The sequence below is a fragment of the Vigna angularis genome, chromosome 5 (genome assembly GCF_016808095.1).
Source record: "Vigna angularis cultivar LongXiaoDou No.4 chromosome 5, ASM1680809v1, whole genome shotgun sequence".
Classification (NCBI taxonomy): Eukaryota; Viridiplantae; Streptophyta; class Magnoliopsida; order Fabales; family Fabaceae; genus Vigna; species Vigna angularis.
Window position 1 is genome coordinate 6,609,990 of NC_068974.1, and position 15,537 is coordinate 6,625,526.

At 30.0% G+C, this 15,537-nt stretch overlaps 1 protein-coding gene across 3 annotated transcripts; it reads left to right on the forward strand.

Moving 5' to 3' along the window:
• The first annotated feature begins 8,508 nt into the window (after window positions 1–8,508).
• LOC108338831 (chromatin remodeling protein EBS) lies at window positions 8,509–12,118 on the forward strand. Of its 3 annotated transcripts, none has more exons than XM_017575869.2 (5): window positions 8,511–8,761; window positions 8,868–9,233; window positions 9,794–9,862; window positions 10,638–10,776; window positions 11,818–12,118. In XM_017575869.2, the coding sequence occupies exons 2-5, from the start codon at window positions 8,908–8,910 to the stop codon at window positions 11,842–11,844; spliced, it is 561 nt and encodes a 186-aa protein (XP_017431358.2). In that variant the 5' UTR covers window positions 8,511–8,761; window positions 8,868–8,907; the 3' UTR covers window positions 11,845–12,118. The 3 variants fall into 3 exon arrangements, with proteins under 3 accessions (XP_017431359.2, XP_017431358.2, XP_017431356.2); XM_017575867.2 differs by having other exon boundaries at window positions 8,513–8,761; window positions 8,891–9,233; XM_017575870.2 differs by lacking the exon at window positions 11,818–12,118 and having other exon boundaries at window positions 8,509–8,761; window positions 8,891–9,233; window positions 10,627–10,780.
• The last annotated feature ends 3,419 nt before the right edge of the window (window positions 12,119–15,537 follow it).

Sequence of the window (15,537 nt, forward strand, 5' to 3'; positions counted from 1 at the left end):
TTTAACAACTTTGTTAAGAATTAAACGGTCTACAAAAGTTGTCAAATGCTTGATTTATAAATTATTATTTAAACGGAAAATCAGAGCTAAAATGTTTTTAAGCACTTTGGCAAAGCTATTATAGTATTTTGAGAATGACAACTCTTAAAAAAGATAGCATTTAGTGACAAGAGCTTTTATAAACAATTGTGTTAACACATACTTCACTTAATTGTATGATGAAAGTCATTTAATCTTTACTTAATTAGTTAATTTTAAGTGGAATAAGAGGTAACCCTAACAGACAAATAAATTTCGTAACGTGGTATAATTTGCATTTGAAATAGGTAATAAGTTTTTCTTTAATCATTGTTGCATTAGTTAATCTGCTTGCTGTATCCACCAAAAATCAACCTTTCCTTAGTGCCCCCAACCCCCAATCCCCTCATCCTTCCCCTTAAAATAACTAGAAAACACTATAAGGGGTTGAATAGTGTCGTTGAAAACTTTTCTATAAAGAGGTCATTTTAACAACTTTGTTAAGAATTAATCAATTTACATAAATTGTCAAACACTTGATTTATAAAGTATTATTTAAACAACAATATCAGAGATAAAATGTTTTTTAAGTGCTTTGGAAAAACTATTGTAGCGTTTTCAGAATGATAACTCTTAATAAAGATAGTGTTTAGTGACAAAAGCTTTTATAAACAAATGTGTTAATAAGCAACTATAGAGTTTGTATGTAAATTGTTTTACAAAGCTGAAGTAGTAAACACAGTTATTTTATACTGATTCACTCTACTAAGCTACGTCCAATTCTCCTTTAAGACCTCTTATAAGGTTCCAATATAATCTTCAACAAGATTACAATTGAGTATTCACACCACTCATGGTATCCTTAGTCAATCCCAGTAACCCTTCTTACTATAACTAGAACCGAGTATCACCTACTCCTGGTTGTGTAGTATTGTTCACCACTCTTGGTATCCCTAGAAAATCTTGATATCTTCTTGATACACTCTCTAGTTGAGTTTCAGCCACTTTTGGTTTCCACTAAACAATCCTTGTATCAACATGATACAATACCTAGCTAACGTTTAACTCCATCGAGTTAATTAGTAAGTGTTTGAATTCTTTTCAGAATGTGCAATCAATCATATTGCTTACAAGTGTTTAGATTATTACTCTCACAGAGAGGATGTGTTTACAATACAATTCAATCTAATAGACTTTGTAGAATTTTCTCTATACTTACAAATGTAAGGTTATAATTCTATGAAGCTTGAGAATATATTCTTTCACTAGTATGAGTTTTTCTTTTCAAATATTTTTTTCTTTGTTCACGTGTCTATTCTCTTGATCTTCTCTTCAATGATCTACAATTTATAGGCTTCATGCGAAAATATTCGTTAGATAATGCTTGCTTTTGATCTTCGGATCTTCCTAGCCTTTTCATAGGTAGTAGTTGTAGGTTGAAGTCAACTTGTCAAAATAGACACTTTTTCAGTACTTTATCAAAAGTAGGTTGTATGAACTTTCAGCGCGACTTTTTATGTAGAGAATATTTTGTGAACGTCTTCTTTGTCTCTAACATCCACTTCTGACTTGTATATTATAGAGCAGGTGGATACTTGACATAGGCAATTGTGCCTTTACTAAAGCTTTTTCTTTAGACTTCCAAATTTCATAACGCTTTTTCATAAAATGCTTGTCTTTCAATGATATTATTTTTCACAAAGATAACACTTTGTCAAATGCTCATTTCTTTTATTGTTGTTTATTAAACTCCAAAACATATGAGGATGTTACACTGTCTAGTCTTATAGACGATCTTGTCTTAACAATCTCCCACTTTTTTATGCTTAACAAATACACAACAAAATTATATGGTTTTCAATTAGTGTAGAAGTAAAAATCTTTTGAAAGCTTTTAGTGTGATTTTTAGATATCATTTGAACACTATATTAGTTTTTATTCATTATTATCAGAGTTTTATATGCATGAGAGTTAGTTTGAACAATTAATCAAAGCATATATAAATAAAACATATAAAATCAGATATTCAAGCACATTAAGCATATCAGAATACATTAACATGAATATGTACAATGCTATGCATGAGGACTTTTAAAGACCTAAGTATTCCCCCTAATTGTATGTTATCATATTCTAACCTTACGTCTAGTGTACTCTCCTTGAGTACATGCTCCTAGGAATGTTGACTTCTATCTTTTCTCCCCTTTATTTGATAAACATCAAAGAGGTGAAAAGAGAGAGAAAGCATCATTGCCCGGAGGAGGTGAAAACGATAGTGAAGGGAAGATATCATCACTTAGGCTGACAGATCATATTAAAACATGGTGATGATAGGGTTGGAGAAGGAAAATGTTGAGGAAAGAGAACGATTAGAAGAGAAAAGGTGGACATGGAAATGGAAGTGTTAAGGGATAAAGGAGGAATTCGAGGAAGGATTTAGGTGAAAAGAGTAGGTGAGATCAAGGGAAAAAGGAAGGAAATAGGGGTGAGGTAAGGGAAGGTTTGACGTTGAAGGATGGTCGTTAGATTGGAGAACCACTTGTATAACGCAGGCAAGTTTTGAATATGCAGATAAGGAGGAAGGTTTTGTTGGCATATGCATCTTTATCCAGAAATAGGATGAGATGGTGATGTTCATCTAGAGGTTCAAGATGTGGTTTCATTTGTTTGGATAGTTGAGAACTTGGAGAGTTAATGTGTATTGAAGACACCATTTAGGAGAGGAGAAGATTAAGAGTGTAAGAGAAGAAGGGGATCGAGTCAATTTAAATAGGGAAAAGTATTGGTCATAGTTAGTGCTCATTAGTCATATCTATTTTCTTGAGAACCGAGATATTCTAGGAAGCTTTAAGGAAACATTCCTAGAATGTCTTCCTATCTCTTAACGTCTTCCTATCTCTTAACATCTTTGTGATCCATGTGCAAAGATTTTGAATAAATATAATAAAAGCAAACTAGACAAAGAAGTAGAGTACGTTCATGCATTTCATGTTCTTACATTTAGAGAGCGTTTAGGCATGCTTTGTAGTAAAAACGTTTAGCATGTGTCTGTGCTTTTACATGTAATATATATATATATATATATATATATATATATATATATATATATATATATATATATATATATATATATATATATATATATATATATATATATATATATATATATATATATATATATATATATATATATATATATATATATATATATACACATATACATACACACGGTCTTTAACATTACTTGTCTCTAGACACACTTTTTATTACATATAGTTTTTACCGTTTATAACATCAAACACATCATTTTTAATTTGCTTGCATTTATAAAAGGTGTTTTAGTATTCATTTCTCTTAGACGCTTTACTCACTAAATGATATTTCTTTAAGTATTCTCTTAACAATATCTTATTTATTTTGTTTATCTTTATCTTCTTGTATTATTTTTATTGTATTTGACTAACCCTTTTAGTGTATAGATTTTATACAAAATAATTTGTAAGAAATCAATTCTGTGTTTGTTGGGATACGACTTATGATTGACTTTACCTTTTTTATTTTATTGGCTATTATCTTAGTAATATAGAAGTTTCTATAGTTTAGTAATATTAATTTGATCGCGTCAATGACAACATTATCGGTTGACTATATCTAGGTACTTGAGAAAAGTCCATTTATGAGGAGCCTTAGAGGTAGAACAGGTACGGAGTTTTAAATGCTCATGGGTGGGAGGAATCACATTATTGATTTGGTGTCTCCAATTGTAGAATTAGGTCAAAACACAATAAGGATAGTTGAGTTTTGTCTTAAGAAATTTTGGAAACTATTTCAAAATCTTTGTCTGATATCTACTGATATACAAAGTTTGAAGCAAGACAAATGCACTATCAAATAATCTCTTGCATTCAGTGAAGATTCATCATACACAACTTCAAATTGGTTTATGTACGATCTTAAAAGATTTTTTAAAGACGTCTTCATATATCTCTCCATCTTAAACCAGATACAAATAAATAACATGCAATAGAAAACTATTAGAGATAGGAAAAGTTAGTCTTGAAGTTTTATATCAGTACATTTGAAAACACCATACTACATCAATTTCTCAATCAACACAATTGGGTTCCACTAAGCATACTAATGCTACAAAAATACTAGCAAGTATTATTATAATCTTGGCCACTCTAAGCTAAAACAACCTAAGCATTATTTGGACAAGAACCATTCTTCGCTAAAAACCTAAGTATTTTTCAAATCACAATCACTCCCTACTAAAACCCAATTATTATTTTGATAGCAACCACTTCTGACTAAAACCACGAGTATTGTTTGGAATATAGTTATTCTAGGCTATAACACTAAGTATTATTTTGAATGTAGTCGCTAATGGTTAAAAACCAATTATTGTTTGCAATGCAACCACTATTGGTTAAAGCCTCGAGTATTGTTTGGAACGCAACTACTCTTGTAAAGATATGTTTGAACAACAACCTTTCTTGGCTAAAACACTCAAAAGATCACAAAGGTTTCTAATTAAAAGAGATGTTGCATCCTAAAATGGATATACAAGATAAGATTCACTCTTTTAGGTTGTTGATGAACACAAATAGTGTTCTTTTGAAAACTTTAGGGTACAAAAAAGATTTTTGCTTAGAGCTTAGATAACACACATTATCATTGTTATTCTTAATTTTTCCTAAATCTTTAAATCTTCAAAACAAAATATAGGCATAAAGAAAGTAGTTGTTGTAAATCATTTATGCACGTTGAAAGGCTTCTTCTTATTGAGCTTATGTTTGTTCATTTATGAACATGGAGATTAATTAAATGCTTTGCTAGAAACATTAAATGTTCTACATGCATCATTCAAATGCCTATCTCTCATGTTTACCCAAGCTAAATTAAAGCATAGGATGGTGTGAGGATGGTTGTTGGCCTAGAACCACTCTAGCATGTCCTTCAAAAGATCATTGATGTAGACATGAATTTTACTAAATCTTCATTGTAAACGTGAAATGAATACATTCTTTGGAATATAGTAAAATATGCATATAAAGATACTTTGAATTGTACAATATTAACTTACGATTATGGTATCATCAATTGATGGAGACTTTGCTTATCAAACGAAGCAAAAGACATAATATGAATTTGCATATTCAAGATGAACCTTCCATAATTTCAACCATGATGTCTTATCTTCAAATAAACATTTTTTAATGTTGTCAACAAAGAAAAGAAATTTGAACCTATTTTTGTTTATGCTCTTATACAAAGGTTTTTAATTCTCTACATACTTTGTTATATAAAAATTGTTACATTAACATATCAATATAAATAACATAAGCATTACTTATGTTATGCATACCCTTCTTGATGTTGCAAACAAAGGAAATAAATTTGAACTTGTTTTAATTTATGCTCTTATGCAAATATTTTTAATTCTCTACATACGTTATGTAAATATTGTTACAGTAACATATTAACATATCAACATAAATAACATAAGCATTACTTATGTTATGCATCTCATATATATATATATATATATATATATATATATATATATATATATATATATATATATATATATATATATATATATATATATATATATATATATATATATATATATATATATATATAAATAAATAAATAAAAGAGATGGATGAACCTTCCACAATTACAACCATCATGTCTTATTCTTCAAAAAAAAACCCTTTTCGATGTTGTCAATAAAGGAAAGAAATTTGAACTTTTTATTTATGCTCTTATGCAAAGGTTTTTAATTTTATGCATACTTTTTTATATAAAATTTGTTACATTAACATATCAACACAAGTAACAAAAACATTAGTCATATTATATATATATTATTAGATGTCACAAGTTTTGTTAAGTTTTTGTGATCAACAGAAAGAAGATTCTAAGACTTTCAGTGTTTAATCCTTATATATCTTTCCAAGAAAAAATTTGATGATATTAAATATTAAATGTTACGCTAGAAAAATACATACTTATACTACGTGAACCTTCTAATATGTGTTTTATACTAGCCATAATGCATTGGATTGTCTAATCGAACTCATAAATCTTAGGTGATCTATCAAAATGAGCTTAATGACTATAAATTCAATTACATATAATACAAACCATATTAAAAAACATTTTACAAATCAAATAAAATCAAAGAAGTCATAAGTACTTTTTAAACACATTGGTTAATCAAAATGTTTTATTAGAAATAAAAGATGCTACAAACATCCCTATAAGATATAAAAAAGGAAACAAAAGAAACACACTACGAATAATTTAATTATCTTGATTGTATATTTTTGAATCTTTTCCTTTCTAGAAAAGAAGAATCCAAACTTTCCTTTATTAAACCTTCTAATCAACCATACAAAGCATGACTCAAGTAATTGATCGTATCTAATTAAAAAAAAGAATTGAAGAAATACATTATTAGAGGAAGAATCATACTAAAGACTCTTTATAAAGAAAACAAAGTGAAGATGAAAGAACATCAATTGATTATATACCTTCTAATGTTCATAAGTTTGCTTAAGTTTTCTTTGTGAATAAGTCATAGCCTTTGTAATCCTTCAATGTGTGAAGTTAACCTAGTAAGCTTAAATAGTCTACTCTTTGAGAGTTGTTACTTTCTTGTTTTGAGATCTTAATCTTAGGAGGAGAATAAGATAGGATAGTTAGGAGCGATTTGTATACTTATGTTAACCATAAGTAGTTTGTGTACTTGTTTGTAGTCATTGAACTAATTAATGGAACCTCTTAAAAAGTTACCTTAAGAAAGAACTAGACGTAACTTATGAGTTTAGATGAATTAGTATAAATTTGTTTTATGTTATTGGTTCTATTTGTATGCAAAATGGTAGTATGTTCTCACATAGTCTAGGGCTTTATTCAACCCATTTTCTAGACTTAGCTATTCCAACAATAATATTTTTCATAAAATGGAAAAATTGTTAAGGCAAAGATGATCTAATCTCACAAAGGTCTAGAAGTATTAGACAACCCTTGATTAAGAATTTTGATGAGAATAAACATAAACAAATGAAATGATTACTTCTTATTATAATACCTCATTAAACATATTCATATATTCATACTCACATCTTTTAATAAAATTAATAGGTCATTGTGTTTAAAATTGAACCTTCTTTACTTGAATAAGATTAGATTATCAAATAGTCATAACATAGTTAATAAATGAAATGTTTCAATGAGACTAATATGATTTCTACTCACGAAAGTTACTTTAATGATAATCACATTACGTGATTTAACTAATAATTTAAAACAACATAAGAAATGAAACCTTTATTAATTAAATTAGTTATATTTGAATAAATATTTGCAATTATTCTATTTCTGCCATGTATAAAAATGTTGCATCTAAAACAAGAAATTAATTCTTATCAATTGATACTAAAATGAACAAAAAAACATATAATTTATGATATTGTATTATGCTTTGTTTCTATCGAGAAAATATAGTTAATAATAATTATAGTTTCTAGTATCAAAGAGAGATTAAGTCAGAATAACAAGAGATAAATTGTGTATTTGTGATATATAGTTAAGATAGTTAGAAATATCTTGTACACTTGCTTTGCATTAAGTTTTTTTATTAGTTTAACCTTTTAAGAATTTATTTCAATGAGTACCAAAAATAGTTTAAATGTTTAAGGTGAACCAATATAATTCTCTATTATATTCTTATATTTAGATTACTTCATTAAATGACTTGTTCTAACTAAGTATTTTCACAAAAACAAAAACAAAAATCTTATACTCTATATAATCTTCTTATAAAGTTTGTATGTACTTTTATTTCATAGTAAATCTTCCACTTCTTTAAATACTTTGATTTCTTAAAAATTATAATGTATGACTTAATTCACAAGTTTAAAAGTCGACTTAATTGAAATTGAAATCAAACAAATCCAATATAATATAATCTAGCTCAATTTATGCTATAATATTTATTTTAAATTGTAGACTAGTCTCTTTAATGAATTTTTAATCTAACTTATAAGAACAAACCTATTTTAACATATTACCTAATATTATTTAATTTTGTTGTGATGTTCTAAAATTAACAAGTATCATTAAATATAAAACTTACAAATGTAAAACATAATTTAATTACGTAGATTTTTTTTTTCAATCTATATATACCAATTGACGAAATAGCATTCTAATTCAACCCAACCGTTTTAACACATTTTTCCTACAAGTGAAGCACATCTATTGAATGCTAAGAATACTATGTAGTAAGATTTGTTTCCAAAAGTCCACCATTAAACAAGAAAATTATGGTTTTTCCACAAATGTGACATGTCACAAGATGAATGGAGTGGATTAGGAAATTACTTAGCGCAGATCTCAGGACAAGAAAAATTTACGAAGCAGTCAAATGTAATGAACCGACCAAGAATCGTCGCATTACATTCCCAAAAAGCCACAGTAATAAAATCGCAGGCGAAGCGTCACAGTCACTCCCTTCCCTCACAGAAAAAAAGTGTCACCCCTCACCCAAACCCACACCTTAGGGTTCCTCAGTTCCTCTTCTTCTCCTTTTAACCCAACAACAAGCCCTCTGAAAAAAAAAATTCCTCATTCCCCAAAACACCCTTCGCGCACCGCATGGCGAAAACGAGGCCAGGCAGAAAGGACTTGGACTCGTACACCATAAGAGGAACCAACAAGGTCGTCCGAGGTAACACACACAACCACCCTTTGCGTTTTCCTCGTTCAAAACGCTTCCTTTTCCTGTTTTCGGGCCTGCCCATGATGTTTTTTTGAGATGGGGTTGTCGTTGACAGCGTTTGGTTCTTTGGTGCTGCAGCCGGTGATTGCGTTCTGATGCGGCCATCGGACACGTCGAAGCCCCCTTACGTGGCGCGCGTGGAGAAGATCGAGCAGGACAACAGGAACAACGTGAAGGTGCGTGTGAGGTGGTACTACAGACCCGAAGAGTCCATTGGGGGTCGCAGACAGTTCCATGGTGCCAAAGAGCTTTTTCTCTCCGACCACTATGATGTGCAGAGTGCTCACACCATAGAAGGAAAATGCGTAGTACACTCTTTCAAGAACTACACCAAGCTGGAGAATGTGGGTTCTGAGGATTACTATTGTAGATTTGAGTACAAGGCTGCCACTGGGGCTTTCACTCCTGACCGTGTTGCTGTGTGAGTTTCCTCTCATATATGTTTTTCTCTATAAATAATCTGATTTTTGTCCTATGAAAATTTAATGCAGAAACACATTTATGTACATTGTTTTGTTATAATTTTAAGTATCTACATTTTTCATTGTAAAGGATTTTTAGTCATTATAAAAGAATTAGTACAGTTTTTACTATTAACATTTTAACAGAAACACGAAATTTTTGTATGGGGTTTTAGTCTTTACAACAATTTAATACATTTTCGCATTTGTGTTTTGAGTGAACTCGAGATTTTAAATTTACATTTTGACAGACACCAGATTTTGGCATGTGGTTTTTAGTCTTTAAAGCAATTTAATACATTTTAGTAGATATATTTTAAGTGAAAGTCGAGATTTTTGGTAAATGTAAGTAAAAACCTATTAAATTTTTCAGGTATTACTATTAAAATTTGGGTTATGTTGGGGGATCAAAAACATGTCTTACCATTTTATGTATATTTTGTTTTGGGTTATTGATTGTGTGGAAGGGGATTTTGGGTTTTAGAACTAAAGGTTTGTTTTTTTGGCTTGTGTTTTGAAGGTATTGCAAGTGTGAGATGCCATATAACCCGGATGACCTCATGGTACAATGTGAAGGGTGCAAGGATTGGTAAAATCAATGTGTTCTGCCTGACTTTCTTTACTAGTATTGTGCTTGGTTTATTTTTTGGGTGTTTATTTTTGTATGTTGAATTTGAGCATTGGATGCTATTTACTGGGTTGAAGGAATTATCAGTTATGTGATCTCACCACCTGCAGAATGAGTGGCCTAAAGGGTGTTAGAAAGTTGTAAGTTCTATTGGAAGCTCATGTATGGTCCTAAAACTCTTGTATAGAGAACTGCATCTACCTGTGCAAGCCCTTTGCATGTTGGTCTTGAAAAAGCATTTTACTTGTGAAGTAAAAGTAAAACAAATCAAAGAAGAAACGGGTGAATATATAATGCGTTGTACATTCACTTGTGACATCTGAGCTTCACAGCTAAAAGTTCAGTGACGGATGAAATTTATGTCTGCCCGAAAGTGTCAATGTGCTTGTGGGGGGCTGTTGTTATAATGATTATGGGTTCTGTCGTTTCTTTTATTTCAATATATGCGTGAGCCAATAGAAATTTGATGATGCAGAGGCTTATTCCATCTGTTGATTGTTTCCATGCATGTTTTGAAAAGTATACTTGGACATGTATTTTCATATAACGTTTATGAAATACGGGAGCTGCAAATTACTGCAGTCATCATCAACATAGAACTTTGTGGACATAACTTCGATGTGAATTGTAGAAGAGTTAAAATCTAATGAGTGTCCAAGACTCACATTCTTTACATGTTGAGTGTCTCTTTATGCTCTATAGAACACACATTTCAATCTTTGTAGGTTTTTTGTAGGTATCATCCTGCTTGTGTGGGCATGACCATCGAAGAAGCAAAGAAATTAGATCATTTTGTGTGTTCAGAATGTTCATCTGATGATGATATGAAGAAACCGCAAGCTACATTTTCTGCATCACCAGGAGCCGATGGCAAGGTGACTTCTTGTGTCCAACACCAAATAATTGTTACTTAATGTTCCCAGCATATGACTAATACATTAGTTTTCTATTATCTAGTTTCTGGCAACGATATGGGGAGGGAAACGGGACACATTGCTGAAAAAGGAATAAATGATTTAATGGAAAAAAAAATCTCTTTAAAATCTAACCCTTATACAGCTAGTTTCTAAAATGACCATAGATTGCAGCTAGTTTTTCACTAGTTAGTGTGGACGGAGACACATGAATAAGTAATGCACATGTGTAAGTTAACAGTATCATGTGCATTTCTCTCCTATTTTGATACCAAACTTTTCATAGTTCTGTCTTATTTGCTGTCCTTAATCTGAAACACTGTGTGCATTGCTGGAATAAAAATATGTGGGTTGGCTAAATGTATACCTATGCTATTTTTAGTTGCTGCACTGTTGTCTGGCAGGTATGTATTCTTTTTATAGTCATTGGTAATGTATTGAAGGCTGTAATTTTCTTTCTTTTGAGATATAGGCTTAGCAATGATGTTTATCTTTGTGAACCTTCGTTTAATTGATATCCTTATGACAATGTTACACTCAGTTTGTGAGGGGGTTATACATGTAGGGCTATTTATTTTGTTCACTACTTGTCTTATATCAATTGCTATTGAATTTTTGGAGGGGTCAATGGTGCTGGCACAGTGAGGTTATTTATTCCTGATGAATGCAATTTCATCCTCATGTCTGTTTTATGATAGGCTCAAGTTAATATGGGACTCTGATTGATTATATTCAGTAAGATATTTATTACCACAATTTGGAAACTCTCATCAGATGCCCTTTTGTTTGAAAAAGTGTTTAAGAAAACAAACTCTCGAAACCAATAAGCAAAAGAGAAGTGCCCTTTTTGTAATTATGAGTAAAAATTGATTTTTTTTTTCTCAAATCAAATGGGGTCACAAAATAGTTGGTAGACAGTTGGTTCATTGTTGAGGCACAGTGACATTTTACTTTTTGGATTGTGGTTTTATATTATTGGATTTCAAATTTTGAATTTTGCAGGTGGAGCCCAAGCGGCGAAAGAGATGACCATAATGCAGTAGTAACCTTGTTTGGAGGCGTGAGTGACTCTTGCTGAATTTGGGTGGCACTCTATGGTAGCTTTTGTGTGTTGTACAGCTTCATCTAGAGGCTATGAACATTTCATTATGTATCTGACTTAGCTTATATTATGTATCTATTGGTCGTAGATTTTATAACTGTGACATTCCCTCAAGTGAATTCCGATCCAAGTGTTTATTATTCTTCAGATGATGACATCAAAACCTAAAATACTAAGCACAGAGAAGCGGTTAGTTTTAAATGTTGGTTCGTCTTTAGCACTTAGCTTTTTGTTCCTCCCTATTGCTCACCACCACCTTACAAATTTGAAAAATTCGCCAAATGATTTTTCTTATTTATTTATTTAGATGAACGCGATAACTGCATGAGTGTGCAAATCCTACAAAAAGGAGCGTATAAAAAATCTCTAACATTATGATGGTTGAATTTAAAAATAAAGAATAAAAAAGGGAGAAAAAAGACATAAGGATAAGCTTGCACACTTATTGCACGGCACAACTGTTGCACGACCTTCCTTGTCCATGCTTATCAATTACAAAAAGAAGCCAAAAGCAGTTACAGTTTTGTGTTTTGTTTTTGATTTTGCTTTTTGTTTTTATCTGTTATGGGCCTTTTACTGTCTTGCTTGTATTTGTATATGTTAACCTTCTGTTTTGTTACGTGAGTGATGAAAGAGTTTTCATATTTATATGTTCCAGTGTGTTTGAGAGCATCTTTTTTCGAACTTTGCATCACTGTTTGGCATCTCTTATTCTCTATATTTAAATTCATCAATTTGGTCTCTTTGACATGGTTTAGTCCTAACTCACAGGAATTGAGGTCAGAAAAGTTATATGACTAAAAAGCTTACCATAGAAAAAGTTCACAGAATTAAAATTCTCTACAAAAATCTTGCGGATAAGAATCAACCCATAAACTTTTATTTAGAATTGTTTATTTAGAATTGTTTTATTTTAAAAATAAAAAAATATAATCAATTCAAATTTGTTACAAATCTAAGTATTATAACTTTTGAAAATGATCAAATTACGTTTGAAAATGATTAAAAAACATCCTTATTAAAGAAACATACTTTAAATTCAAGGGTACTTTAATAATTTTAAATTTTAATTTAAAATAAAAAAATAAAAGGTAGTTATCTTAATTGTTTTTTAAAATAAAAAATAAAATAAAATGTAGTTATTTATCACTTTATTAGTTGTTTTTTAAAATAAAAAAATGTCTTTGAGTTGCTTCAACATAAGATTGAGTTATCTACAAAATATTCAGCAACTGTGATTGACAATGACTCTTACTCGTGGTGCGACATCATACCAAACTTGATGGAGGTTGTTCTATAACTTGGATAAAGGAAAAAAATTCAATTAATTGTTCTTTTAAAATATTTGAATTTTTTGGAATACTATGTAGACATGTTATTCGAGTGTTATTGAAGAATGACTATTTTAGCATTCTAAAAGAATATCTTCCTTCTCGATGGAGAAAAGAAAGCTCATTGATCCCATGATCAAGACACATAATCAACTCTAATGATAACTCCTCTGTTGAGTTTCGATCACTTGTGCAATGTTTAGAGGTTGAATATTTAAATACCACAGATCGAGTTGAAGTAGATACTAAAGAGTTAAAGAAAGTCATTCACTATTTAAAAAGTATGCATGAAGTTCAAGAAAATTCAATTGATCTAGAACATGGTGTTCTAAATGTTAATGAGTGTGATGTTGAAAATCCTATCACTTCTAAAACGAAAGGTCAACCAAGAGGATCAAGGTCGAAAGGAGGAGTTGAAGCTGCAAAGAAGTCTCGTCGTTGTCATTATCCTAACTGTGGTGGAACCGATCATGACTCACGAAATTGTCCAATCAGAAGAAAGAAAGACTCATTGTTAGCTTCTCAATCATCTCCTAATAAATAATAAATAATGCATAAATGAAATATGTATTTTTACAATCACAGTGAACTAGCTTTTATTTTGTGTAATTTAGTCTTTTCCTTTAATAAGCTCTTTGTAACCTTAGTTAAATATAAATGAATAAGTTTTTCTATATGCTTGTTACTGGATGCATGTTTTTTTCTCTTTACTATCTAAATGGAAACAAATGAAAAGGCTAAATAGTGTGTACTCTATTTGGTGTTATGATATTAAAAGCATGTGCTTGTAACAACTTGTAAGCCTAACGTCCTTGCCAAATTTTTTTCAAAGTGCACTTCTAAAATAATATGAATTAATCACTTCTAAAATCCTTCATTTTAACAATGTTTTACATTAAATTACCTACTACAGGAATGTTAATGTAAAACATTACAATAAAAAGTCTTATTTATATATTTCTAAAAATATTATAATTAAAAATATTCCTAAAGTCATGGATGATAAATAACTACATTTTATTTTATTTTTTATTTTAAAAAACAACTAATAAAGTCATGAATCATAAATAACTACCTTTTATTTTTTTTATTTTAAAATTATTGAAATACCATTGGATTTAAAGTATGTTTTTTCTTAATAGGGAGTTTTTTGTAACCTAAAACTTGGTATACTTTGCTAAAATGTACCAACTAAAAAAAGACCTTACATAAATTAGCAAACCATATATATATATATATATATATATATATATATATATATATATATATATATATATATATTCTATCTTTATATTTGTATGATTTGTTAAGATTTGATTGAAATTTAATGATTAATAAAATAATCATCCAAATTATATGAATAACAAAGTAATAATTGATGGTTCCGTTGAATTCTATAAATTCTAAAACATAAATCATAATAATTATTGATCATCAAGAAAACCACAAAAAAAAGTCTATTAATTGATCAGAAATTAAGAAAAAGAAGTAAAAATTTACATGACTAAAATAGTTTATGTTTTTCAAAGTTTTTTTAGTGGGCTAAACCCACCATAACCTTGACCCTAACTTATTTGAGAGGGAATTTTGGGGGTTGAGGCTTTTTTTTGTTCCCACTTTAAGGACTTCCTAAAATAGGGCTTTTTCAAGAATGTGTTAGGACTGACCCGTGGGCCATGGATCAAGTTGACACCTCTATCTATATTTCATGATGGCAAGAGAGTGGGTTAATTCCGTGTTGTTTCAACATTTACTTTAACAATACAGATTTCTCAAAATACAATTTACATTGATAGTGTTAGGGACTTAATGAAGGACCTAAGAAAATGATTTTCAAAAATTGATCATTTTTTGCTTTCAAATATTCTTGAAGAGATAAACTCCAATAAATAGGGTGAAAGAATTGTGTTATAATCTATGAAGCACATGCAAACAAGTGTCATTCTTATGTGGATCTTAAGCATGAACATACAGACAAGTGACAAGATCTTAATCGTGATTTAGATTGCTCTTGTTGTCTAGAAAATGTCTCCTTGTTGTTGAGAGATGATAGATTCACCTGCAAAAGACTTTTTGACGCTCAAGTCAATAAGAGATATAAAATTTTTGTAAATATTATGTGTATCAATGTTTAGCAAGTTAGCATTCCTTAGGGATTACTTGTTATATTTATTGGATCAACATGGACTGTGGACCTATGTTCCTATTAGAATAATACTTACTTGAGGCATATAATAATAATATAATAAATAGTAACATAATAATAAATAATAACCAACATACCAAACT